The sequence below is a fragment of the Acanthaster planci genome, linkage group LG11 (genome assembly GCF_054643075.1).
Source record: "Acanthaster planci isolate LZ-2023a linkage group LG11, COTS_SCS, whole genome shotgun sequence".
Classification (NCBI taxonomy): domain Eukaryota; kingdom Metazoa; phylum Echinodermata; class Asteroidea; order Valvatida; family Acanthasteridae; genus Acanthaster; species Acanthaster planci.
Window position 1 is genome coordinate 14,939,697 of NC_141787.1, and position 27,965 is coordinate 14,967,661.

General features: G+C 45.5%; 1 protein-coding gene across 5 annotated transcripts in view; it reads right to left on the reverse strand.

Annotated features, from left to right (window-relative positions):
* Positions 1 to 27,744, reverse strand: part of LOC110976326 (nuclear receptor subfamily 5 group A member 2-like) — a 32,212-nt gene extending 4,468 nt beyond the window's left edge. Inside the window, exons 1-4 of one of the 5 annotated variants that reach the window (XM_022229507.2) lie at positions 27,286 to 27,744; positions 7,736 to 8,008; positions 5,006 to 5,673; positions 2,175 to 2,442 (exon numbers count right to left, since the gene is read on the reverse strand). In XM_022229507.2, the coding sequence (XP_022085199.1) occupies positions 2,175 to 2,442; positions 5,006 to 5,673; positions 7,736 to 7,994 (1,195 nt within the window). In that variant the 5' untranslated portion in view covers positions 7,995 to 8,008; positions 27,286 to 27,744. Of the gene's footprint in view, positions 1 to 2,174; positions 2,443 to 5,005; positions 5,674 to 7,735; positions 8,030 to 14,164; positions 14,643 to 15,631; positions 16,160 to 27,285 lie in introns of those variants that run through there. The other 4 variants (XM_022229506.2, XM_022229505.2, XM_087143200.1 and 1 more) reach the window with 4 other exon arrangements.
* Between the last annotated feature and the right edge of the window lie 221 nt (positions 27,745 to 27,965).

Consider the following 27,965-nt stretch of genomic DNA (forward strand, 5'->3'; position numbering starts at 1 on the left):
TGCTTCACAAAATACAACACCGTGCACGCGTCGAATTATCAGCCGGGACGAGGTAATGTATGAATCATCTTGGCGATTTCACGTGTACACCTCGCTGGGTAATTAGGCTCGCAAGAAGAGGGGACGGGAGGGAGACGGCCAGAGAGGGAAAACAAACCGATGGAGAGAGTGGGGGAAAAAAGGCTCTGCCACCCTGGCGACCTTGGCAAAGGCGTATTATGGCAGTCATGAATGTGATTAACGTCGGTCGTGCCAGCAGACGGGGGGTATAGGAGAGCTGGGCTTGGAAGTCGGTGGAGGGAAAGATGATGTAAATGATGCAGCGCGCAAGACGCGTATCTGCTAGTATCTATCCATCTTGAAAGGTAGGGGGAAGGAGCAGGCCAACCACAGATGCAGCACTACGACAGAGCTGAAAGGAGACGGTCGTCTATTTTTACTGCCATTTGGGCAGGAGATAAAGAGACGAGATAATTTCGAGGTGGCGGTGGTGGTGATGGCGGAGCGAGCGCACGCGGGGAGGAAACACCGGGGGGACCCGGGACCGACCATCCGGGTCGAGAAACCTCCCCTTTAACGCCCGTCAATACGATTGGCGGTCCCGATTGGGTCCGTGGGGACCCCTGTGCCCGTGTTCGGTGGGCGGCGATGCCACGCCAAGGTCACGCCGTGAAATTGAGTGAATCGACCGCGTGAAGGGGTCGGGGACGGGAATGGGAGAGGAATGACAGTCTGGTCTAGCGAGCAGCGCGCGCGGCGTCGGTGCAGTGCGGTGCGGTGCGCGCTGAATGACAGCCGGGAGCTTTTTATTTCCAGATAACGACAAGTGGCCTTTTTTCACCTCACGTTTGCGCTGGCCCTTGTTATTAAGTGAACGCTGACATCGACAACGGCCCACAGAGAAATTTACTTTTAATCTCCACCACTCGAGAACGTGGCAACTTCAATATGTGCTATAATGACAGCGCTTCATGCTTCGTTCAGACGCGTGAGACGACGTTCACACAAATGAGTAATATCTACATACTTCTGACGGACGCGGCAGCAAAATCACCTAATTAAGCAAAGGATATTTTTTTCTCTATTTATTTTTTGTTTTTCTAATCAAATTGGAATTCCCAATAGCTGCTGACGATCACAAAGGCTGACTACACCCAGGCCCATACAAAAACCCGTCCTTGCACGTCCATTTCATTTATTCGACCACAATAATAGGCCAGAAATCACTAAGAAATGATGCCTCGCGAATAGGGAGTCTGGAACGCCTCCTTCAAGAGCGAGAGGTCACTTTATGTCTGCCCTCGGTTCGAGTAATATAATTCATTGTCCACTGGCTAGATTAAGGAATGACGTCTACCAATTAGCTGCCTATCCCTCAATCGAGGAGGGTCAATTTTCCCTGACCTCGATCAGGACATAATCATAGTCTGGGCACGAGACAGAACTGGTTGGTTTACAATCAAGTCGGAGAGAGCTCGGACCTGAGAATAACACGGGGATAGCGAAAGAAGTCTCCCACACGCCGCCCGAGGATCGAATTATGACGTCGGGGCCTTTTTCGCCGGTTACATGCATGGGCCCAAGCTTTCGACTCCACTGCAGTGCTGAATCGTACTAACAAATCAAGTTTCAGGCAATAATCTCCTTGATTGGATCGAGTGGAATATGAATTGCAATTCCATTTCGGGCAGCCTTGCGTGCAAATGCAAAGGTTGATTTTTTTAGCTTCACTATCGCTTTAACTGGAGTTAGTGACGGCAGCACATGCACAGTATATCACGATCTGGTATTGTAGGTAAGAATTTGCGAATCTGGGGCAAAATCGAGTGTGGAAGGCAACAGGAGGGTTTGAGTATCAACGGTGGAAAAAAACTAACTCCAGTGCAGTAACTTCAACTCACTGAATCATTCGGTCTGTCTCAAATAAAAGTGTGAAATTGAATGCAGTTCGGAAAGAAGGAACGTGTACCAACAGACTGGTGAAAATTTCACCACTTTAAGGGAAAACAATTAGTTTGCCTGGATTTCGAGGTGGGTCTGGCTAGCGTTTACCTCGCGGAGGTTCTGGTTAAATGCCGGTATGAAAATATATCAGGCTGGCAGGCACAGGCTCATACGTACAGTACATAGAGGTTTGTGATTTCACTTAATGATTCATGAAGCTATAAACTCACCAGGGTTGAGGAGAATGAGAAACTTGAGGCAGACGTACTCCTTGTGGTCGATCTTGAGGTCGCGCATGCGGGCGATGATCCGCGCCATCTGGTCGGTCAGGTCCCCCATCCCCATGGCCGCCAGGCCGATGGGGAGCATGGTGGAATCGATAGTCTGGCCCGTGATAAGGAGGATGCCGTCGCCATGGTGATGGGCCTGCCGGTACAGGTGGTCAAATACCAACAACTGACTCCACGAGTTCTGTAGGAGTTTCATTTGATCTTCCACCTGAGAGGGGGAAAGTAAAACGCACGCACTGATTTGCAATGACTGGAGTGCCATCTTCCTGTTACAATTTCATATTTTGCGCAATTTAGTTCCCTTTTTTCGAGTTAGATATACTTGCTTGCCAGTTATTTAAGGAAATCTGTCTTTTGGAACTGAGCCTAGAGCTTCAGAGAGGAAGGCCTACGAGTCTTTGTTACCGAGTTCATTTCTAGATTTCTTCGCATATTTGTTGCAGCCTTGTTGTGTGAATTGGTTTGCAAGTCTAGTGTTCTGCACTGGTGTTATATATTTTTGTCTACCTAGGCAAATTGAGCAAAAAAAAAAAAAACAATTCAAAATACATCTTATCTAACTACGAGAAATGCTTGGTTTTTCAATTGAGAAAACGATTAAAATTGAATAAAAACGTTTGATGTTTGAGCGCGCTGCAGAACCAGCGATTGGAAAATTTCCAAAGAACCAATTTATACCTAGATGTTGTTTGCTTAGGTAAACGAGATCTACAAAATTCGGGAGCCTTTCAGGTTTTGACAAAATGCAGGAATGGATCACGTGCAAAATGAGTTAAGATGTCTGCAAAAACGTTTTGACGTGAAACCAATGTGCAGGTTTGCATGCACGTGAAGTACTGCGCGATAATTTCGTGCCAGAAAAGCTCACGAGGGCAAGCTCTAAGCCTATACGAGTCCCTGTTTCCCCCGGCAGTAAGTGAGATGGCGCCGTCTTGGCCGGTAACAAAAGGCTGCGTACGTCTTTTACAGAGAGCGGTTCGGGTCAGCCGAGCCAGCCGAGCGGAAAAGCTACACCCCCCCCCCCCGCCACACCGCGGAACACAAAAGCAGACAATGGCGGGTGGCGGGAGGGATATCATCGGACAAAAGGTCCGGGCAAGCGCCACAGTTTGCCCTACCCGCGCATCATGACGCGAACTCGGAGACAGCGGCGGACAGTGCGACAACAAACGGTTGCACTAAACACGTCCTGACCTGGCCAGGCGAAAAATTCCGGCCATCGCGGTTTCACGTAGCTAACGTGTATTGCAAGGGGACCATCTGTCTCGTATAAATTAGTGATTATCATGCTAATTGGCAATAAAGCTACTTTGGTAATGCAAATACACAGACTGCTCGCATAACTGACCACGAAACAAAAACTGTAACCACTGCGCTGACAACATGTGGTTTGTGTTTTCCCAACTCGTAGTCAGAATTGGTGTTTAATATCTGGATTTTTTTGGAATCACAGGTGGCTGTTTGCACGACGTTTTTCACTCGGATTTAAACCATCGACATTATAGCCTGGACACACAATTGTCCGTTTACATCGAACACCGATTAGGACATATCCTTCAGTTAATACTAGTTTCATTAATAACTGAACGGGACTCGAGAACCTTTCAAATTCTCGTGAAAGCGAAAAAACCTTCACTTGTAAAAACAAACGTTAGAGTTGACTGAAAAGGCCCAAAATAGCGCCGTTTTCGCGTCAACATCTGCTTGAAGCACAAATCAAACGCAATTTCTTGGCCGAAGTCACATCATTTCTTCCCCTGCCTGGGTAACAACCATTGATTTCTGAACTAGCGCCGATGAAAATTGCCTCTCAGAATTCCTCCCCCCCCCCCGTTTTCCCCTGCCCTCCGCGCTGTCAATTATTCTCGGGAAATTATACAGGCGGATTTTTTTTCCCCCAGCCGCGGCAAGCTCCGTTCCATTCCCGGTCTCCTGCCAATTCCAATCGCGCGATGCGAAGGATCGGCACCGGAGAGACGGCTCGGACAAACCGCCGAGAACCCTCCTTCGTCCGCATGATGCGTCCAAGACCCGTCGTCTTGTTCTCCCTTCATTGTCGAGATGTAAAGCGTCCATTCAGGCGGAAATAACAGCGCCATATTTTTTTAACGGAGTTTTTTTCTGCTATCTCCGCCATCTTCCTATTGTGTGCACGGTATCTCTGTGCGCTTCTGCACGAATGGCCGGGCGCTCCCCCTGCTGCACACAAAACAAGTAGCGCTGGCAACCGCGCGGTTTTCGCCTGGCATCGCATTATCGTGCCTTCCTGCATACGACACATGCTGCAAGATACATGTATACATTTTTGGACGGCCCAACAAACCGATTTTTAACACAATTGTTGAGTCCGCGATATGTAACACGAGTGTACCAGAATATGACAAAAAGATGCGATCTACATCATATCTTTTCCACATGCTTTTAAACAAGCTTTGTCTTACTGGTTTGGCTGAAGAGGGACCGACGGACGCCAGTTATAGATGTCTTTATTGAATCAGGAAAAACGAAATATTCACGTCAGCGAAGACGTCATTCGGACCGATGGTCGTTTCGAAATTTTCTCGGGTGGTATTTTTCGTCCCCTGCGAATTCCATTTCAACTTAAAATTTTCTTCAAAGGAACAACAATACAAAATCTTTCATCCAGGGGAAACAAAGACGCATCTGTAAATGTAGCATCGCCGTATGAATAATGAGCATTTAAGTGCATGTCTGAAAAGGATTTGAATGGGGCTCTCAGAAGGCTTTTGAAGTCCAAAAAGGTTGCTTACCTTGAGCTCTTTGAAGTATAAGCTATTCCTGGCCCAGTCTACGAACGAGAAGAGAGTCTGGTCGGCAAGCTTGCAGATCATACTGAAGAAATCTCCGGGCGGCGTGAGGCTCATCTGGCTCTGCAGGAACGCGGCCACCTTGGCCTGGAGTTGGGTGTGGTCTGGTTCGCTCTTCATCAGCTCCAGGATGAGATTGGGGGTCTGGTCGGGCTCCGACTTGACCGGGTGGAGGAGTGGACTGGTGCTGGAGGAGGCTGAGGGAGGCGGGGGACTGGAGGCCGGGTTCTGATGGGCCATGGCGGCCGTGGTGTAGTTGAGGGGCTGCATCTGGTGGTGGTGATGGTGGTTGCTGCCGCTGGCAGCGGCCGCCCCCGGGTAGCCGTTATGCGACAGCGACGTGGGCTGCGGGATGTTCATAAGCGCTGCCTGCTTGTTGTTCATCATGGGGTCCCTTATGACCACGGCGGCCGGAGGGTAGAGGGGCGCGCTCTTGGACGCGGCCGCCTGGATGTTCTTGATGGCCATGGATATGTCCGGGTTGCCGGGGGCCGACACAGCCCGGCTGCTAGCGATGATGCGGTTCCGTTGTTGTTGCTTGAGGGCCCGGTCACGTTTGTACATAGGGCCGAATTTGTTGCGTCCACCGCGCATTCTGTCTGGTCTCACGGCTACAAACGGCGAAAAAATAGAGGTTTGGTAACAACCAGTTGAAGCACTGATCTACAGTCGTCCAATCTCGAGCACGACATTTCCCGACTTCATTTACCCAAAATAAAAACTGAAAATGAAGTCCAGGCGTAAGGGCTCCAAACAATAATTAACGACAATAAGAGAACTGACGGAATACCCACAGTGACCTGAGACGACATACCTTTTAAAATTACTACAGAAAAACGACCACTGGTTAAAACAGCCACCCCGAGTCGAGTCCTTGTTGTTTCAATATTTGTCATTACCACGGTCACACCAACCTGCATGCATTTCTACCCATGAGCAGACCACGCCCCCCCCCCGCGGTTTTTCAATTCTTGCGGTTTATGCATTCTGGCATGAAATACTTCCGACCCAATAAGTGGTATTAATCTATGGTAATAGCCGAGCAGAAAACCCGCAGAAACAATACCGAATCTTACGGATCACTATTACTGTAGCTAATTTTGTACTACCCAATGAAATGTTCATTGTATGATTGCCTAATAAAAACCGCATGGTTTTCACCACATATTTTCGCCAACTCACAGTGCCTGGTCTATACATAACTCCGAAGGTTAACTGCACGCTAGACGTCGCACTCGACAGCATCATGTCGAATGACCATGCAAATGTAGGTGCATATTTGCCATGTTATAGCATGTTGCTTAAAAAAGGTGGATTCGGTAAGATCAAGTGTCCCGTTTTGCGGCAAAAACGTGCCTTTTTTTTCTCACTGCGAGTTATCTTCTGTGCAATGGCTGCCTTTTTTTTGGTTGGGCGATGGTCAAGCGAGTTTGACTGAGCCGCCTCGCCAACCCCAGCCACAGTGAGAAGACAACTGGCGCCGCCTTAATTCCGTTTTAACACGATCATGATCAATTCTTATTCAGTCAATGGAGGTCCACCGGCCCTTGCTAATACATTTTTCTCTCCTAATTTCGCCCGGAAAATTTCCCCGTTTCTTTCCCGCGTCGCTGTTGGGCCTCCGCCGTCTGCCCGCATCTTTCGGCTGTCAGCGCCGTTTGTTTTTTCAGCGGTCCGTGCTTCGTTTATTGCGACAGAAAAAAAATAGGGTCTGGTGACAGGGCCACCTTTGTCTAATTCTTAAGAGACACTTAAAAGGAACCAGACTGTGATTTTGAGCTCCGAGAAAACACAACCGCTTTGATATTGATCGAGTTGTTTTTTAACGGCAAGGTGTATTAAGTAACACAGGCTACAGAACCAAACTTGAGGATTATGTTGGTCAATTAATTCGTTTCTTTTAATAGGATCAAACGCCAGGTTGACCGTTAAGAGAAGCGCCGATCAAGAACTGCAAAAAGGCTTCCCAAGGTCCAGATTGTCAAGTCAGTAGCCATGCAACAGGATCACTCCTCAATGTCCAGTTATCGCACACGACCAAGGCGCAACATCAGATATTACGAATCCGCACAGACCTGGCTAACAGGCCATTGTAACACCAACCCAAATGGTATGTTTTATCACAGAAAAACACTGCTCACTGTGCTCAGCGAATCATTTGGGCACGAACGGAGTCGGGGACCAGTCCAAAACTCTGCTTGGTTTCAAGGTGGTTTCCCCCCAGAAGCTATAAATACGTCCTCGCTGAGCGGATCTATAAACGCTTTCAGCTCAGAAGCACCGCCAAGGCTGGAGGGGTGATTGTTTAATCAATACAATGCGGCCAATTACAAGTTTAACCGAAAAAACTAACTTGTCTTAGCATTATCCCTCCAGTATATTGCAACACCATTTTCAATAATTCAGGCACTTCAGTATTCTCCACAGTTCATTCATTGTTCATCCTTCGGGGTCTGGTACGCGACCACTGTATAACAGTCTTTTACAACGTACATTTAATATGTTGGGTGCTTTCAAAATCCCGCCAAACAAAGCCATTTGTCTTTACATCTCAATGAGAGAGAGACTAGGTGTCTTAACTTTCAGTACTGTTAAACGTTTAATTAACGTTTAATTAACTAAACGTTTAATTAACTAAACGGGGAGAGGGGAGAGAGAGAAAGGGAAACTCACCTTCCAGTTTCATGCCGACTTTCAGGCACTTCTGGAACCGGCAGTAGGGGCACCTCTTCCGCTGAGTCTTGTCGATCAGACAGTTGCGGTTCTCGATGCAGGTGTAGACCTTCTTATTCTGCACCGTCCGCTTGAAGAAGCCCTTGCAGCTCTCGCAGGTCAGCAGGCCGTAGTGGTAGCCCGAGACCTTGTCGCCGCACACCGGGCAGAATTCGTCGAACTCCGGCTTGATCTCGCTCTGTTCGAAGTTGAAGTCCATCCTGAGGGGCGGGGCTGGGTAGTAAGGGGAGTAACCTGGGTTTTCAGTGATGTGAATGTGGGCGAGAGGAACCGTGGTTTGTACATTCCTTAGGTTTGTTTAACCACGGCAATACTGATTTTTTTTCCGCGAGGGGAAAAAGATTTGTCCTATTTTCCTAGTATGCAATTTGTTTGCTTCCAATATTTTATACATTATATTTTATTTATTTTCGGGGTTTTGGACATTTTTTGGTCCACCTTAAAACAAAAGAAGCAACTGAAGCGAATCGAAATGAAAAAAAATGTTGGGCATGTGTACTTTCAGTCGAGACAAATCCAAACTTAAAATGTGTATTTGCATTCATGTTACAAACTGGAAAAGACTCCAGTATGGAGAGAAATTTGAAACTCGTCGGGTGGACAAACTACCTATAGTGCAAACTGCGTACATCGCGCAAGCCTGCCTCCCGTGTGCCACGAAAGACACAGCGCGACTGCCGGAACGGGAACGGTTCAATCGGGCCTATCACACGGCCGACATCTCCCCTCTTGTCCCGCTGCAAACAATACGAGCTCGGAGGTGGAAGAAAATCATGGATACAATAATGAACCGGCACGGTGTGAAGATGGTAAGGTCAGATGGTGTGCCATTACAAAGGACAAAAGCTTTCCAAGATTGAACACGAGGTCACGGTTTTTTTTGTTTTGTTTTCAATTTTGTTTTTAACGCATGATCTTCAAACATTTGTGGCGCATTACTATTCATTTTAAAGTGAGAATAACCGGGGCAAAAAATAGACGATCAACTCCATGATCCTTACGATAACTGGGTTTCTACCATCAATCAGTCAAAGTGATATAGGTTTAGCGGGGAACAGGCTAGGCGGACAACGTACGGGATGGCCTTGCATTTCACTTTGACAGCTACGAACCACATGGACGAAGATTTTATTTACAAAAATACTTTAACTCAGTTCTGTGACTGGCTTTACACTTATCATCCCAATCATGTGTGATCCACACATGCAGACCAGTTCGCGGTCACCAGTTCTCTTAGAGGTGGATCGTAAAATGCAGCCGTCATGTTTTTGAAAAAGTCGCCCTTTCTGTGTAAATACGCTCAATTCAATTCAGCATAACCAACGTTTTAAAAACCTTTTCAGATCAGAAACAGTGGAAAGATAAATACGTGCAATGCCGGCGCAACTTCTCAGCTCCGTAGCTCGCTGTTTTTAACATCGCACTGTCGGGTGCAGCAGCCAAAAGTTTAAGGAGATCAGGAAAAGTTTACCATCAAATTAAGATAATTTGTTTGGGGATGAAACACCATCCTGAGGAAGATTTGGGAGCCATGACGATATCTATGGAACAGTAATTGTTTAACAGAAACCCACATTAAGTTCCACCGTCAACAGCGTTGGTTTCAGGATGAACAGGCCGGCTCAGGGGGGTGTTACTTGGATGGATCCTTCACAAGCGCAATATATATGATTTATTTTGTGCTTCATGAGCGGACCCTGTAGGATTCCGAGCATGGAACACGCCGTTTTGTCCCTCACAGGTGCATGCACGATCATGATTGAGCCCTGCAATGCTGCTACACAATCTGACAGACAAACAGCCGGTTTTTTTTTCACAAGAAAATGCGAGCGGACATGCCTGGGTAGGAGACCGAACCAGCAGGAGGCTGTTGATGTAATTTGGCCATGTCAAATTCAAACCACTCAAAGTTAAATCCCGCTTTATACTTCGTGAATCTCTCTCTCTCGCCGAAGCGATCGTTGGGGCTTGTGTCTGAGCCACCTGCGATCGGCCTAGGCTACATGATGCCTGGTTTCCCAACACTCGGATCCAAAGCCTCACCCAACATCCAGGCAAAGGAAGGAAGCTTCAAATAATGACAAATCAGGACCTGGGACTATAGGGCTGTGGGGAATATCTGAATAACCGAGAATTCGATTGATTATCGAATATTATTTTCTTAATTTGAATATCCAAATGCAAAATTCATGAAAGAAAAAGGGAATATCTTTTTTATTTTAAATAGAAAATTCACTATGGAGGCTTGATTCAAACAGATTAAAAAGCGTCACAAATCTTACGATTCAAAAGGTAAATTATTCATAAACAATTTAAAAGGAATAAAAATTTTCAACGGGGCAAGAAGTATTGTTCATCTCTTAAATCTTGCTAAATCGTGGCTGGAGATAAAGCGAAGTCATACACATTACTATCGTAAAGAAGCTACTCGCACCAGCCAATGGAAGCTGCGTCATACGGGCAATACAGAAAGCACAGACTATTGCACACAGATCTAGTCTTTTATTTACCCCTTGTGTAAATATACCTATCGATCCCAGACAGCAAATAGTCTCTTCAAAATCACCGGATCATACGTGTGGAGGGTTTACGGAACTACTTATTTGCACAACACACAAGGCGCAGTGGACTTTTTGTTGTGTAACTCTATAGAATCCGCACGTGCATGTAAATTGTGACGATCGGTGCACCGGGGTTTTCAACAAAAGTGCACGACTACGCTACGGCAACCCAGTCCCGGATAGCCCTGAGAAGTACAGTACAGTACATGTACATGTACAGTACATGTACGGCGCCATGGTGCGTCGCATTCTGACGACTTTTGCTCTTCACGCCCCGCTGAGCTAGCTGTACGGGTTCAGAGGTCACCGGAATGTACCATTTCCGAATCCAGGCATACGAGAAACTTTCTCGCTGTGTGGAACCGAAGCACAGAATCCACTATACAAACCACGATATGAACTGTCCAATGTCCCAAGGATATGTCGATACGGAGTTGAAATAATATTGATCACGACGGTGTTGCACAACATTCTGACAGGTATTCGACGGGCGATGACTAAGTCCCTCTTATCGCCAGCAGATTTCGTTTTAAAATAAACGGAGCATTTCGAAGTTCAACTTCTCCGGGTCCAATCGCTCTTACCCAAGCCACTGAATTCATGAAGTTTTACCGCACGTATCTACGTCAGTGTTAATGTCACGAACGAAATTTTACGACAAACGTAAACGAAACAATATCAAACGTTTAGCACGCAAAGGTGTCGGGAATGGTATTTTACTGTGCTTTACAAGCCACTTTCCATGGCAACTACAATGTTGAAAATGTTCCAAATTTAAGGCGTCACCCACAATTGTATCTTGAAAATCCACCAGATCGATTTCTCCCCCTTCGTTAGGTAGGGCCTACCGGCTAGCCTGCATGCCAACACGAACTCCTATGTACACGACTTGAATGTCCACATCGAAGCCATTGGTTTCTAGACTGCATGTATGGAGATTGTAATCATTCCCCTCTGTCCATTGATTTCTTCACTTATTAGAGTGAAATGTACCACGTGATTACTCTGTTATATTCTTGGGCCATTTTCAAGGAGCTACGGACCGACATTTTGGCAATGAAAAATGGCCAAACCAAAAAGGTCACCGGATTAGCTTTTTGATTGGGCACATTCGTTGCAATGACGACAGTTTCTCTGAACGAAACCTCATAAAATTCCGTTTACTAAAATGACCTACAACTGCCTCATGCAGAAGAACTCGGAAAGCTTACAGGAATTGAGATTTCCATTACGATAACGCCAGGTTCTCACTGACAAACAAATGAACCCAGTGTCACAGAAATGCCCACAATCAGTGTTTGCGTACAAAAATGGGATTGCGGATTTAAAAATCTTTCACTTTTCGTGAGGTACCATTTTGTGGGTGATATGACAGAAAGGACGTTAACCCGAAGCCCTGTATGGTGCATGTAAAATCATGTTGCAATTAGAGGACTACAGACTGTTATAATGTAACCAGTTTCTCCTGTCATGAACATGAAAACGCTACTTAAAAGGAAATCCATCCCAGATATTTCTTTAGGAAAACTGGTCCATCAGCACTGCTGCAGGTCCATAAATATTCCACTGTTTTTACGACAAAAGCGCTACCACTATATTACTGGCTCCAGCACCTTAATATGCAAGCTTTTCCCAATTTATGACGGTAGGATTATGCATATTCCAAAGCCGTGCGAGCACGCAGAAGGAAAACAATAACTCCGCGGTACGAGAAGCCATGAGTAACACGTGACGATGGACCGGTCATGCAGATAAAATTATCTGACCGATGTTACATAACGTTTCTAAACAACCAGTGGGCAGGAGGGTTTGTGCATAGTGACAGAACGCGGAAATAGTGCCGGATATTTAACTAGTGAGCGGTATGGTGTGCATGTTACGCAGAAATTTAACCACATTTGATTTCATAATAAAAAATATAACTTATGGGTAAGCAAGTCAAGTACGAGAAAAGCAGAACCGAAAACGGAAGATTTTGTTGGCCAGAGAGCGCTAAATTACGCGTAGGAAACTTCGGAGTTGTGTCTTTGTGCACGACGTCATGCCGAGCGAAAAAAAAATCCAGACTGGAGCAACGTGTATTTATATCAACAGTGCACCAGAACAAACTGGGGTTCAAGTTGTTTTCTAATACTTCGAGGGCCCGTGTGCTGGCATGTATGTCGTGTTGGCAAATACCCCAAACTCTCGTGGCCTGGAGGCTCTAAACGGCAACAATAGGGGATACTGGGGAGGTGGGCGCCCCACAGCACTGCGTTCGTGCCTGGGGGGGTTTACGAGCGCTGCCGCCGGCCGGTCAACAGCGCAGCAGGTCCTAGTACAATGCTAGCACACGAATAAACGATGCACATGTGTAACACAAAAAATCGTACCTTTTTGTAACTACATGCATTATGAAAGAGTTAGGTACTTGGGTTGCCCCGGCACACTCGGACACGATGGTAATCATAACCAGTCTCAGCAGATGGTGACGAATTTCGTGTGGACTAAAATTTTTGGCACCTTTTGGTCAAAGGAGAGGGCACGAAAAACACAGAAACAATCATAATAGCAGCATAACGAAGGTTGCCATTGAGAGAGAAGAAAACAGGTATATGTAAATTTGCACGGACCCTTTGCTTCAGAACATGCAGCTCTACGGCCATTGTATGTGGTTTAACCCTTCACTCCCGCAGGCTTAATCAGGTGAATTCTTTCAATCCTGATTTTTTTTTCAATGCAGCCAGACAGCGAAGGGAGTTCAGTTCAGTTTTGCGGAGGGTCTGAATGCATTGGTGGGAAAAGAGGTTTAGTCGTGGATAATGGAACTGAGTATTAATGGTGGGCCTTTTCTGTAACGAGGCCTCCACGTATATCAAGATTACATATATTGGAGCCAGGAGCATCGCCATGTATATGTACTTTCTCCGCTACCTTCCGCGTTGTAGGAGGAGTGTCACTGTACGACAGTGCGAGTGCTATGGAAGAGACACGTATCACACACAGGCTTGGAGAGATTTCAAGTTTGTCGCGGCTTGTCAATGCGAGCTTTTTTTTCTGCTTTTGGAGACACTGTCACAGGAGACATAAATATCCGGTTTCCCATCTTGTGTAAGGAATAGAAAGGACTGCTTCAGAGAATGGGGATTTTTTTGGCAGACTACAACACGAAGGTTGAAAGGTGTCTCTCACTGAATTTACCCATTTGGGGAAAAAACGAGAGGCCGTCTTCAACTTCTGGCGACTGTGACTCATGTTTGACGACGATACACGCCAGCACGATCCAAAAGTACTTTGAACTGAGAAATCCTACCAACAACATCTGGTTACATTTAAGAACGTATAGAGGCACATCCTGGGGCAATAAGGGTACATGAAATCCCTAATAACAATATGCTCAAGATATAAATATTTGCATTGATTCATTTTCTCTGTCGGCTTAAAGGAAAACACGTTTGGGTTGGGTCTATAGAAGAAACCATGTGTAAGCATAAAAAAAGTTCATTGGATTTATCTAGCAAGTGGTCAGTTAGTGTCTCCGTGGGTATGCCATTAGACCAGTGATAAGAAAATAAACAAACGAATCGATAAACAAACGAATAAACAATTAGATCCACGAATCCCTTCCTTGTTAACAAAAATAAACAAGAGCAATGTGGCATTATTTTATTCGCAGGTCGGTATAAACGAGTAGCCGCATAATGAGGGACGGGCTTGTCTCGGCAGCTCGGTGAGAGAGGCGAAGCGCACCGTCGGAGCCACGAGTAAAGTATTTTCTCTTTTCCCTACTCTTAATCAGCAGGCTTTAACACAACAGTATGTGACTAACCTTGACCTCGCGGGGACACACCATTCTGCGCGGCAGTAGCCGGGTCTCCGAGCCCCTCGGCTTCCATACACAGGCCGCCCACCTCTGGTGGCACTTCGCCCAACTCCACGCAGCTCATCGCCCCCTCAACAAACCCCAACACCGATTTCGGACGAGTAGCTCGCTAAAATAGGGGTCTGGCAGGGTCCCAGGATCGATTGGGGGCCAAAAAAGCTCGATGCCCCCCTCACCGATGCTGCGAGAATCTCCTCAGATGGATAAAAACGTGGACAGTCGTATCGCCGAGTAGGGGGGAAATATACGGTACAGTACCACACACACACGCACACGAGTCCGCGGTTTGACACGAGCTAGCAGGTTAGCTAAGTGATATGCTAATGTGGGCCCAGTTGAACGTGATGAGAACTACCCTTGTGCGCAGGTGCCGGACGCCGGTCTAAATATTCATGAGAGGTAGTCACGTTCGCATATTAGATCAGCCGAGTTCACAGCCCGGCGGCGCTGATTGGCTAGGGTGGTGGCGGCGCAATCTGGATCGCGTGAGAAACTTGGGCGACCGTTCTCATGGTCGGCTTTACGCAGCGGGTTGCTATTTTCAGTGAGAGCGCCTGGGTTTTTTAAGGAGGAAGGGACATCTTTCCGGGAAAACACAACACGTGAATCCTGGTGTCTTCCCGAGGGTGATCACGGCACGAGAAGGAAATACAGACTCGTACTTTGATAATTTCATTTGACTAGAACAATCTTTCGAAACAGAAAACAACGTGCAATCATGAAACAAGCAGATGATATCATTAGTTCATAAACACGACAAAATGGATTCACAAACCAACTCGCTCTACCTAGTGCACGATGTGTTTTTCTTTTTTAACCCTTTAGGCTAACAGTATGGGAACATACAACTTGGAGAAAATAAATTCTTTCCAGTCCACTTGTTTGCACAAACGTTGAAATTCCGCATTACTTGTCTCCTAAGAACTGTCCTCAAGAAAACCCGTCGGACCACTCTGCGTGGGTGGCATACACTTTTACATTATTGTGAAAAATTTGGACATTTCTGAAACGGTTCCCATACTGAGGCGAGACCTGAATTTTTTTCAGTGCTTACCAATCCTGCTCATTCAAAAACTAGAATTTTCTAGAAAAATACCAGCTGGAATCTCCGCGAACGACTGGATTTCTATTACTAGTAAAGGTTTGCAATGCGGATGTTTACACACGCATTTGTTCTTTTTAACTACATACCCAAAACACACATTCCTGCAGGCATTGCACCACACAGGAAACGAACCAAAATGCGGAACCATCACTTCTGTTTGTTTTTAAATTCTAAATGGAATAAAACGAGGACGGTTAGTTGAACTGTATGCGTCAATTAAAACCAAGAAACAAACGAAAATCTACAAAAAAAGGTACTGTTTCATTAAAACCATTTATAAAGCTGTCGTTGCATGTGCTACAACTTACCTTTAGTCATGCTATCCATCGGCCCATCACTATAATCCTCTAGGGCAGGGTGGGTGGGGAACAGGTAGTCGACCTGTTCAGGTAACATTGGCATTGTTTGCTTGGAGGTTGTCAAACCACGAAAAAAAAGTCCTCCGAGTCTCAATGACACAGCGTGGAGAAAAAAAAGGTAACCAAGAAAAATACACCGAAATCGGAAGTTCCCCTATCCTTGGCAGCAAATTATCAGGTTCGGAAGTTTCAGTAAGCTCCGGGTTTAAACTGTTCGCTCGCTGGCCCGATGCGAATGAGCGGTGTGGCCGGGTGTCGCTGGTGGAAATCACCGCTGACAGCACGGCTGTTGACAACACATGTGATCGCTCCTATATCTGACCGGCCGGGAGGCGTACCTGACACAACAGCGGCGAGAGCATCATTACGGAATTCTACGAGTAGCTCGGAAGCTATGGAGTTATATAGGCACAGTATCAGTCGCGTGGTCTGCTCATACACTGTATTCTGCACACGCATGGACATGCATCGTACAGTACATGTACATTACGTGTAGTATACTCTTATGCTGTATCACAAAGTCTGCCAGTTAGCAACCTCATTCCCATAAGGTCGGGCAGTGCGCTCTCACAGCTGCCCATTATAGATAGCAAGCGAAAATACAAGAAACCCTGGGGGAGGGGTTGTGCCAAGGCTACGTGAGAACACATCCTCACTGCGCAAGCGCGTAACAACCGCTGCCCCGGAGCTGAGCCACTACGTCATACGCGTCATAGCCTGCTCATGAATATGACCAGCAATCCACCGTAAAAAAAAATGTACACAGACAGAATCGGACAGAAGCAAGAGGGTATAGTTCTTAAAACTGTTTTTGTTATTAAATCACGCGAGTGTTCTGGAGTTATTGTGTACACGACTTAACCAACCTTTTACGATGTTGTTGACAATAGGGGACTGTGTAGGCCCACTGCATTTTCCAGCGTGGAATTTTTGTCTGTCATTTTACTCTAATTCATTTTTGCGATTGTTTGTGTCGAGCGACAAAGTGGCGACCAAGAAAAGCTATCGAAGTTCCGTTGGTCGCAGACACAGTTTCAGTCGAATATTAAGTAATTTGCATTTTTTTTTGGGGGGGGTGGGGTTCTGAACTGAGGGAGAAGGAGGTTTGGGCTAGAAAAAATCCCCTGGGTGCGAGACAAAAGTCTCGCCATCGCCTTCTCAATCCAGGGAAGAGTTAATGGGCACGTAGTTTCTAGTCGACGCGGCAGCCTTTCTCTTAAACAAAAATGTGTATCGATTTGATTTGTTCAAGCTTAATTAATACGGGCGATTCATTATAGCGCACTTCCAAGAGCTTGCAACGCTTTGACCAATCACAATGCGCGAAATCTGTCGACCCAATGTGCTTTTGGAAAGGGTCGACGGATTTCGCGCATTGTGATTGGTCTACGTGTAGCAAACTCACGAAGGTGCACTATTGTAAATCGCCCGTATTAATCCACCATTTTCTCATCAGGGCAATGCTAAACTTTATTCGACTGCTGTTTTTCAGTACTGAAGTGCGGTTTTCCTACCCTCCAAAGAAACGGATGAGGAAGGTGCGAGAAAAAAAATCATCTGGTTTTACTGGAAGCTTGAAACATGTCAAAAGTGCAGACCATTTCTCTCGGTCTTCTTAATGCTTTGTTTTGACAAAGTTCTTGGCAACACCAACATAGGTTCAGAGAGAAGGACAAACACTCCCTGTGGTGTCGGTTTTCCGAGACACGTGTCAATATTCAAGCCCAGTATTTCAGACAGTGCTTGCTTCGCGTTGTCAAACTTGACATGTTTGGTGTGAGAGAAGGCGATGACAGTTACGATACAATTACACGTCCATTCTCAGCTTCCATTTTTTTTCAACTAGTGATGGAAAAAATGCTGAAGTTGTGATTCCAAAAAAGCGATTAGCTCAAAAAAGGCCAGACAGCTTAACCTGGATTTACCTCTCGTGTCTTCACCACTACATGTTTGCAAAATGCCACGCGTTTGACATGGATCACAGGGGAGTTCTTGAAGCATGCCACACAGTGCGGAACAAGAATCCGACAACTCCAGAACACTCTAGCACGTCCCGCGCGCACTGTGAAGCTGACGACCGTAAAATGTGACCAGGTCTTTCATGAAAAGGAAAACGAATTTCCCTTCAGGATTTACATTCAGTAACATCGAGAAGGGAAAGTGGAAATGAAAGGGTGAATGCTCTCTTACCCAAACATCAAAAGACAACACTAAAACGAATACGAAAGACTACAACTTGGACAAAGATCTGAACAAAAAGAGCTGATGTGACAATATCAGTTTCAGTCTTCGAATGGGGACAGTCGGTCTTGCACGCAATTAAAGATAAGGTATGGTCCACTTATCCTTTTCGGCCGTCCCACGAATGACCGCTATCACGGTCCAGCATCTGTAAAAACTCAGCAAAGGTGACAACTTGGATACGGTGACGGTGGGGTGGACAATAGGAGGGGGGAAAGATTAAGTGATGGTGAAGAACAGGAACTGTGGGCAGGAAGGGGCGCGGGACATCTGTGGCGGAAGGGGAGGATTTCGACTCAGAGGTACAGGCGCGCCCCATCGAACGGAGTTCTGATTTGGTGAAGCTGAGAGCATCATCGACCGGGCCCGTGTATCGCGGGAGGTTCTCTCGTTTAGACTCTTAGCACTGCAGTGTCACACACATTAAATTTACAGGGATTAAAGGCAGGTTTCGCGTATAATTCAACTATAGGAGGTCGGGTTTTTTGAGTGTACAGAATGTTTGGTACGTGTTCAAGCTTTTCTGTCGTGCAATGAATAAGTGAAGGTTTGCTATCCAGTGCAGATCTCTGGAAAGCAAACCAAACCAAAGCAAACAATACAAAAGTGTTGGAGAACACTAATGAAATAACAATTCTGACTTCATCTCCGCTGTGTGGAGTCATTACGAAACTACTACATCCTGGCCCTCTATAACGACTGAATCCCGGGCCGCGGCGTCAATGTACTTTTCCCCCACTAGTATTCGACTCGACACTTGTGGCTCCGCCCACGCGCGAACCGTGCCTAGGTCATCATATCCATTGCTGTGTACATGTACACTTACTCGTATAGTGCCGGCTGGGCTGTTCAATGCAGCCTCCCCCCCCCCGTGACCGTCCAACAAAGCCTCCCGAACGCCACGGGTATGATACTGTCCGGCCGCAGCGCGTCCTGATGCTATCCGCCCCGGGTTTTGATCCGATTCTACGAGGTGTTCGCGACGCTCTTGAATGCTCCCCACCATGCACAAATCATAACGCACATAATTAAATACTAGCAACGTATCCAGCCCTGTGCCCACCTTTTCTTGCGGAGTCCTTTGATCGGGGAGTTCCACTTCCCAAAAATCGCGCCTCCAGACCGACGGAACCACAACTTATTATTGACTCAACCCATTCTGAAACAGCGACCAAATTTGAAAAGCGGAGGCGGAGACACGCCCATATGAAGCAATGGCAACTCCGGTAAACTGCGCTGTCATGCAGTTCTGCTTTGGACGTATTTCTAGGCTCGTTTATTGTTGGAGTTTGCCTTTTGCTGCTGGGATTTTCTTCATAATTTTGCTGTTAACTCTGGCATTTTGTTCCATGTTGTGCAAAGAAGGTTATTTCTTCTTGACGTGTTCGTTTAGGAAAAAAAATAAAGCTCGTGGCTTACAGACAATCATACAGAGATGACGTCGTTGTGACTCAAAGACAGTTCTGGATCTAGTTTCTGGAGTCGCTTCAGATCTACAACTAGCCCTTTCGACCCAGCCCAGAACAAGCAAAAGGACAGAGATTTACAAGAAAATGCGCCAGTGACGTTTTGTTGACGTTAGTAGGCCTGCCAGTGCACTCTTGCCGCGTGTCCCAGCAGTTTACAACATTTGGCACACTTCCTCGAACTTCTGGCGCCGTGTTCACAGGTGAATGGGCCTGTTGGAAAACAAACGCGTCTGTATGAAACCGCTGGTCGTCGAGAAAGACAGACGAACGGGAGGACTGCGCCCAAATTGCACAGAAAAGCACAACTGGTTTAACGGACTTTCGGGGGTCATGAATTCTGGGTTACTTTTCGGGGAGAGCGAGGTATGACGGTATTTACAGCGACAAGCCGTCGCGTGAGAGAATCGTGAGCCGAATTTTCAGTCAGGGCGTCGTCGGGGCGCGGTTTCTGCATAGATGGCGATCTTGGGACGAGTACAAAAAATGCATGCATTGGCGGTGCACCAATTAAGGTGGACAAAACATAGGCAGCCACACCAAACTTCAAGAAGAGCATTGTAGAGGACTCATACACGGGACACGTGTACTGAAAATCAAGAAATAGTTACTCGCAATATTCCACATAACAGACGTGCGCAGGTAAAAAATTAGCTTTTTTTAAGAAAAGGATTTGCCAACGCAACAAAATACTTGTGCATGATATCCGTGGACGATTTTTCATCGATAGCACAGCTCACCACGAAGCGGGAACTCGGAGGGGCCTCGGTCACTTCAGGAAAAGATCCATTTCCAGTGTGATTTGCCGCCACACGCATTTCCTCCTGTGATAAAGTCTTAATCAGAAATCTAAAGCGTATACTACATGTACCGGGGATTTTCATTCTTATACGTGGAGGAAAAAAAAACACACATCGCGGAATTTAATGGGCTTGCCAGCTTGGCGAACTGAAAAGTTCGCACCAAAATGTGATATGGCATAGGGTTGTAGGCCAGGATACATATAAACTGCCACAGGAAACGGTCACCGTTTGGAACATTGATGCCTGCACTTTGTTGCAAAATATAGCCACCTGGAAGGTTCCGCGTTATCGAAATTTCTCAAAATTCAGGCTGGAAGTCTTGCCGCTGGCCAGTGGGCCATCCAGGTCTTGGGCCCGGGGTGACGAAATGGAGTTTTCTTTTCTCTAAATCGACAATCCATTTTTCATCTGTAATAGAAGGTTCATGTTACCAAATGACATAAACTTTGCTAAGATGCTGGCGCTTTGAATTCCGATCAAGAATCGTCAACATGTCCGAGGGAAGGGATGGGAAATTGGTGGTGGCTTTCACTCTTTTTTTACATAAACTACCCCAATATACAGTATTTGAGGGGACTCAAATAGTGATTTGGCCATCACATCCAGTGTGGGACCTATTTACAGGCCTGCAACCGTACGGTGGTCTGGTTATCAGACGTCTGCGCGACAAAACTGAGTTCAGTTGAAGCAGTCCCACCAGGTCACAGATAAAATGCAAACCAAACTTTTTTAAGACTCGATTTCCATAAAAAAATCTGATGGGAATTATTCTGTTCTGCACTTTGTCACAATCCTTCAAATAACATGAAACATCACTGACGCACTCGGCTAAAATTAAAATCATGGACAGCAGCCTTAAGCCTCGGTTAAAGATTTTAAAAATACAAACATTCACTGTTATCATTACCAAAAAAAAAAGACACAAAGTTTAAAAACCTAAGAGACACAAAAACATAAAACTTGCTTTTGGAAGGAAATAAAGTTGCAAGGAACATAAGTTTTTTAAAGAGACTGTATCCTGCTAGAGCTTTGAGAAATTACATTTTGAAATTGCTGGCCAATCACGTTACCTATTGCACAAGAAGGCAGAAACCACTACCTCATGACAAAGGCACGACGTGAAAATGAGTTACGCGAACATGATACCCGAAGGCCGCATAGCAAGTCGGAATGGCCCCGTCACGCTGACACGTTGGCCTTGTGTTAGCGGCCCAAGGCGAGCCCACTTTGCACCTTAGGAATCCCGCTGAACCAGACTTTAATTTAAATGTGTCCCATCCTATTCAGCGGACGTTAATGAATCCTCGGAACTGATGTTCGATACAGGGTGGGCGCGGCTAGCCAGGCGTGGTATAGTTGTATAGGGCAGTGAGGTGAAATGGGTGCGCCTCGACAGCGCCTGAGCCATGCCCGGCCGGGGGCTGTATTTTACTCACACATATTTCAAACAAGGCTGCGACAACTTAGGCGTGGGCCTGCAGAGTTGAAAATGTGTGCAGAGGCAATACAAATGAAAAGACCGAGCTCAAGTTGCATAAAAAAAATATGCAGCAGTTTCGGCATGGGTCAGAACAGATTTCATAAAAAATGATAACGCGCTTTTTATTTACGGTCACCATTAGCACTTAGGAACCCTTTCACGCTCACGGAGGCGTCCATTTTTGCTTGAAGCCTTTTCATAGAGGAATATCAAAGTTGTAACTACTCGCAATAGTGCAGTGTGGTAATGTGTGTACTATATATGAAACTTAATCGATACTCGCTTTGCGGATACTAATCATGTTGGCACGATTAATAGAACAGTTTCAAATCCACGAGTACTGCAACGATTGGAAGAAACTTATCGTGATAAAGTCGATTAATACAGACACTCGCCCAGCAGTAATATCGAATTCGTCAATTTTGTTTCCTAGAAACTGATTTAGAAACAGAAATGAATGTTAAATACACTGCAAACTTTTCCAACCAATTCCTCTCCGTTTAAGCTGACCTTGGGAGAGTACTACCAAGGCGAAAAGACGAAGGAGCGAATCCTGTTTAGAATAAAGACTTGCACCGCGAGAGAACAAAGCAGACAACATCCTTGAACGCATACATCATTATGAAAATCGGCGAGAAACCGTCCTGCGTCGTCCAAGGCTAGCGCGCCAAGTTTTTATCTTCCGATCTTTGACGGGACGATAATAGTTGAGGGCAACTCCAGAGCAAGGTCGCCTCTTGCGGTTTTCTCCGGTTCGAGTTACGTCACCTATTGACAAACAACAACAACAACACGACAAATCCGTGACCTCGTTACGCACGTTTTTAAACCATCTTCACTTCGCTGGAGTCAGGTTGGTGCTGAAAAACAAACCCAACCCATTATTATATTTTATTCGTCATCATCACATCCGACCAAATAAAATACACAAATCTAAACAAGATGACAGGAGCTAAAAGGTGAACCTAATCACTATTGCTATAAGGCAAACAGCCCCAAACAACAACACATAATGAAAAAAAAACCTTCCGTGCACTGGTGCTAAAAACACAGACCAAAATCAATCCTGCTTCTGCTAAGACACGTCCAGCATTCTTCAGCATGAAAAACCCCAATTTCTTTGTTTTTCTGCATTGTAATCTCTTACAAAGGTCCAGATTCCCCTCGTGCGACTACGTGAAAATATGACTAACAACCACCACGTCTCACTATTCCTGTCAATTTGCACAGCACGAGGAAAGTTGCAACAAATCAGAACCCTGAAGAAACATGATCTTCTTATAGAAGTAATAATTTTCTTAAAAATATGACTAACAACCACCACGTCTCACTATTCCTGTCTATTTGCACAGCACGAGGAAAGTTGAAACAAGTCAGACCCCTGGAGAAACATGATCTTCTTATAGAAGTAATAATTTTCTTAAAATAGGGTCTACGCACCCCCGTTGTTTCAAATATGACACCAACTGATATGCTAAGTACAAAGATGAACGAACACAATCTTCCCTCAGATTCAGAACTCCTTCGCAACCGGGACAATCGAAAAAGCTCTTTTTTAGGCAAGAAATGCGAATGATGACATGCAACCCCATCTAATAGGTGGTTGCTCCTACTGACGTTTCTAACCCGTTTTATAATCTTAGTAGATTTGGATATCAAGGCAAGTGATATATTGCGACCTCTTTAGCAGAGCAACTTCCAAATCCCAGGCTTCGTGAGTTAAGTTTGTACACGTCCGACGGGCGACCGAGCGAGATTCAACCCCACGCTGGTCTTCAGCACAAGGGTATCCAACCCTGCTCGATCGATGGTGTGTCATTACAGGATCATTAATTGCTTGTTTGCACTAAATATAACCATCAATAACATACACAGCGGTCGGCCCTTCTTCAAATACACGGTCGAAAGAGCATCAATATACGTTAGGCTCCTACAGTTGATGTACTGATTAAGGCGAGCGCGCATCACGGTCAGAAAAGCCCGCTCTCGCCAAAGAGCCACCACGGCAAAACTTCCTGCCAAATCCGAGAGTGAATCGACCACCCAGCTTCCCACTCATAAAACACCAATTAGTTCACCTGTCTCTATTTTCCTTTCCCTTTTTATGCAAAAAAAGCAGAAAATTAATTACCCAAACAAGACGGGTGGAACATTGGGAAAACAAGTTGGGACGGCCTGCTCTCTCGGCTAAGCGCTCAAGAAGCACTCGACGTCGAGTTGATTACAACCTTTTTCTTGTTTTCAGATTAATGTCTTGATTTTGGACGAGAAGAGAAAATCGATGAGGAGTGGTTGGATACCAGCAAACTTAATCACCGACTGATGAGCAGCCCGCTTTTCCTTGGTCAAACAGCCTTCGTTTCATTGTCGTCGAGGATCGTCGGCATCCAAGATCAAATCAATACACATTAATACCATTTTTCCAACAAGGTCGCACGAATTTATGCCCGCTAACCTAAGGTTTCTCCAAAATCTTCACTTTTCAATAAAACACTTGAAGTTTTTTGCCCGCATCTTTGTCGTGGCGACCCAGTGCGGATAGACAACTGGTATGCGTTAACTCGTGTAACACTTGTGCTTTGTGGTGCCCCTATTGCCCTGCCGTAGAGATGGGAACCAGTTTTCCGTATAAACATCGTCTTCGAACCTGTCGCATTTTGTGAATCACAGACGTCAGAAACAATGTTGTGAGCCTTACTTTAGAAGAAATGTCACATGCTCGGCCTTTTAATCGAAGCAAATTAGAACGAAGTGAAGTGTAAGTTATTATAAATGACAAGAAATATACGAAGACAGAGGTAAAAATTTCAATCAGAGGAGAGTATAAACAAAATCCAAAAGTATGTTTTCAACTTTACAGAGTTACAATTTTTATTATATAATATTTAACAAATGTACTTATATGAAATTAGGAATAATATCACCACGGATGAATAGTCTCCGAACGGGCAAGCAAACAACAATCAAATAACAAACAAAATACACACACTTAGAAATAAGACAAACAACTTCTGGGAGGAAATCAAAACGTGACTATCCTAGAAATTAGTGACGGTCTCCACTTCACGAGGCCGTCTCACTGAATCCATTTTCTTCGATTGCAGTTGATGAGGACATCTGCTCAATTATCTCGGAAAAAAATAACTTCTTATGTGATTTCTTTTCTCATTTGGGAAACAAAATGACGTTGGCGTTGACCACGGGGTCTTTAGTTGTTAGTCGATTGAGGCCCGCTGAAGATCAAGCAATTATTTTTAAATTCCACTTTTGAGATTGGTACCGAGACGTGAAGCGTTGAGCATATTCGATTAGTCACCCACGCTTAGTTGGGCCTGTCCAATCAGGGAATGTTGCACATGCGCAACACGTGAGAGGAACCAAACGATTTCTGATTACCCGGTACCAACAAGGTGCCCAAACTGGGTCCAATGGCCAGGCAGATTTAAATTTTCAGTAATGATTTTGTGCAATGATTTTCCTGAAATAGTTACAACAGCATCGTTTCCTTGGCATCGTTCAATTATTAAGCCTCCACGTTTTTCATTGCATTGTGGGGTAAGTAACCGACTCGGCGGGTCGGTTACTTGGGTCGGGCCTGAGCAAGCGCCAAATGTCACGTGAGTGTCAAATCGAAAGCGGTCGTGCTTTATACCAACTTAGTAAGCTCTGAGAAGTAACCGAACACACTGCTTGAGGGTTGAAGGTTTAGGTACTTTCCCCACCGTTTGACGCGTTTCTACTCCCCCTCCAAATAAAATCGTCAACAGTAAGACAAAAGAGAAAAAGAAACCACATTTTAAACCTCCACGTAAAATTACAAGAATTCGACCAAATGAACTAAGAAGCATACACATAATATTATAGTCCTAGAAGACTTATATTATCGACAGTTGGACACTGTCCCATCCCAGTCCACCAAACTTCCCCACCCCAAGTGCTTACGGTTAAATGTCGGGTGAACACTAAAATTCACGGAAGCGTACAAAAACACTCACAATGACACGAACTGACTTTTAGCCGCTCGCAACATGGATTTTTCTCTTTGTCTGCAAAGTAATGAGGCCAGTGCACTTCCACAGTCCTATTGTACAGACACGTGACCCCATCCAATTTTCTTCCCTAACTGCCGGTCCCTGTTATCACTCTGTTATCTACTTCTGCATGAGGGGATTGTTGTCTTCTTAATTACAGCGTAAGATACAGCACTGTATATAGCTAAACTCCATAACACCAACTATACGTTCTATGAAGTCACGTCCCATTAGCTACCGATGTCGCATTATTTATGATGCACAACAACGATTAACTTCATGAAAAAAGGATGTACGCCATAACCGTAATGTTACCGTTCAAAGCTAAGAAACATTGCCAAAAGCATAACAGATGGATAACGGAGGCTTTACATTCAACATGCACGGGCTTTCATGTAAATTATTTAAACAGCGAAATTGTACTCAAGTAAGGTGGCCCACGCATCACTGGTACACGGGCCCGTTTCTATGGCACACGTGACCATTCGCAACAAACGAGCAACCTTGTCGGGCAACTTTACTCATCCCTGTTGTGACGATTTCTTTTTGCCATTTCGTTGAGGCACCCTGCTCTCTCATTCTACGACTACCCACCAGGTTTAACCAAAAAAAAAAAAAATGACTGACTTGCAGGGAACGGCTCAAGATGTACTTGGACAATAGACAACTAGGCGACCACTTACCCCGACTTCAACCTGCAATGTAGGCCAACGTTCTTAACTCAGCGACATGGTAGTCTTTTTTATATTAAGAATTAAAAAACTTTTTAGTGAGCCGAAAAAAAACGCTCATGCACGGGTCTCAAAATGTCATAACATGTTTAATCCAACACGATGGTTCTGGAGTTCTCAACACAGCATAATTTCGCTTTAATGAATTCGAAACGACGACATGATGTAAAAACACAATGACAGGCAAACTTGGATTCGAATAATGAGAAATTCACGAGGAGGGGCGAGATGAAGTGGGCGTGGCGGGCTGGGAAGCCGCAAAGGTTTTGTCAGGACTTCGGGACTTCACAGAGGAATCGAGGACGGCCAAACTGTGGTAATGTAACCCCTCCACTGAGCAAATAAATCGTGACGACTGACAATGACATGGCTGATGTCTCTCTCACACCCTGAGCAGAGACACACGCGGCCAAGTTTCCCACGATTAAAATTGGGAATCGTCCCCACGCCCTGGAGAACTCTTCCTTCTTTGCTAACACTCACGGAACATGAGCTCAAAAATACTTATTCCAGCCCAAGAAAAGGAAAAAAAAAAGTTGCATCCTGACTCCACTTCAGCAATTGTGTACAAAGTCTATGGGGGTGAAGAGAATTTTCGAAGCATCTCCCAAAAAAATCTGTAAATATTTCTCAGTCCAGATTTGTGTCTTTTCAGCATTTCTGTAATGACTGACTTTTATTGAGATGATATATGATGAGAAAGTGGAGTCAGCTTGCAACATTTTTTCCAAAGAAAATTCTCAATGCAAATTACAGAACTGTCTGGTCTGGTGTGTAAAGGACACAATATTTTTAAATATTTATTTTCACAATAGTATAAGTAGAATAAAAGTTGACTTATGTGGGCTCACCTGCCGAAAGTGTCAGTCACAGAAAAAAGGTCGAACCTTGTCTGGTACAGATGAGAAGTGCTGCGCCGGATGCAGATCTGACGACGGATTTGGACCGGTGATCCGAGAAGCGAAGCGCGAGTCGATTTAATCTTGCCTCGAAGAGCCGGGTGTGGACCGCGCGAAGGCCTGCAATGCGACAACCAGACAGCGTGTAAGCCAGCCAGCACACGGCCAGTTTCAACGGATGAACGGAGTCTCGGAGCGAAACTGCAAACTAGCTCCCAGGCGAAACAGCCTTGACGGAAACGTCTCTCTAGTGCACGTATAGTTCTAGACCTAGGAACTGCCACGAACGATGCTGGCAACACCTTGGTAGTTGTACACAGTTTCTGACAAAACACTGTCAATAGTTTACATCGGTGGCTCAAGTAGAGAGGGGAGAAATCGTCTAACAGTGGCAAACACAGGGACAGATACAGAGCCAGACGACTCCGCTTGGACAACACGTAGCGGCCATTCGTATTCTAATTACACAACGGGTGTGCAAGGCACGATGAACCGCTCTCAATGTGCCTGGCTAGTAAACCCAGACGCTGTTACGTAACAGCAGTCAAGCCGCCTTTTTTTACGACGGCGTATTGTGGCTCACAGTTCGTTAGGCCTACATGCAGGTTTTGTGCACCGTCTGGCGGGTACTT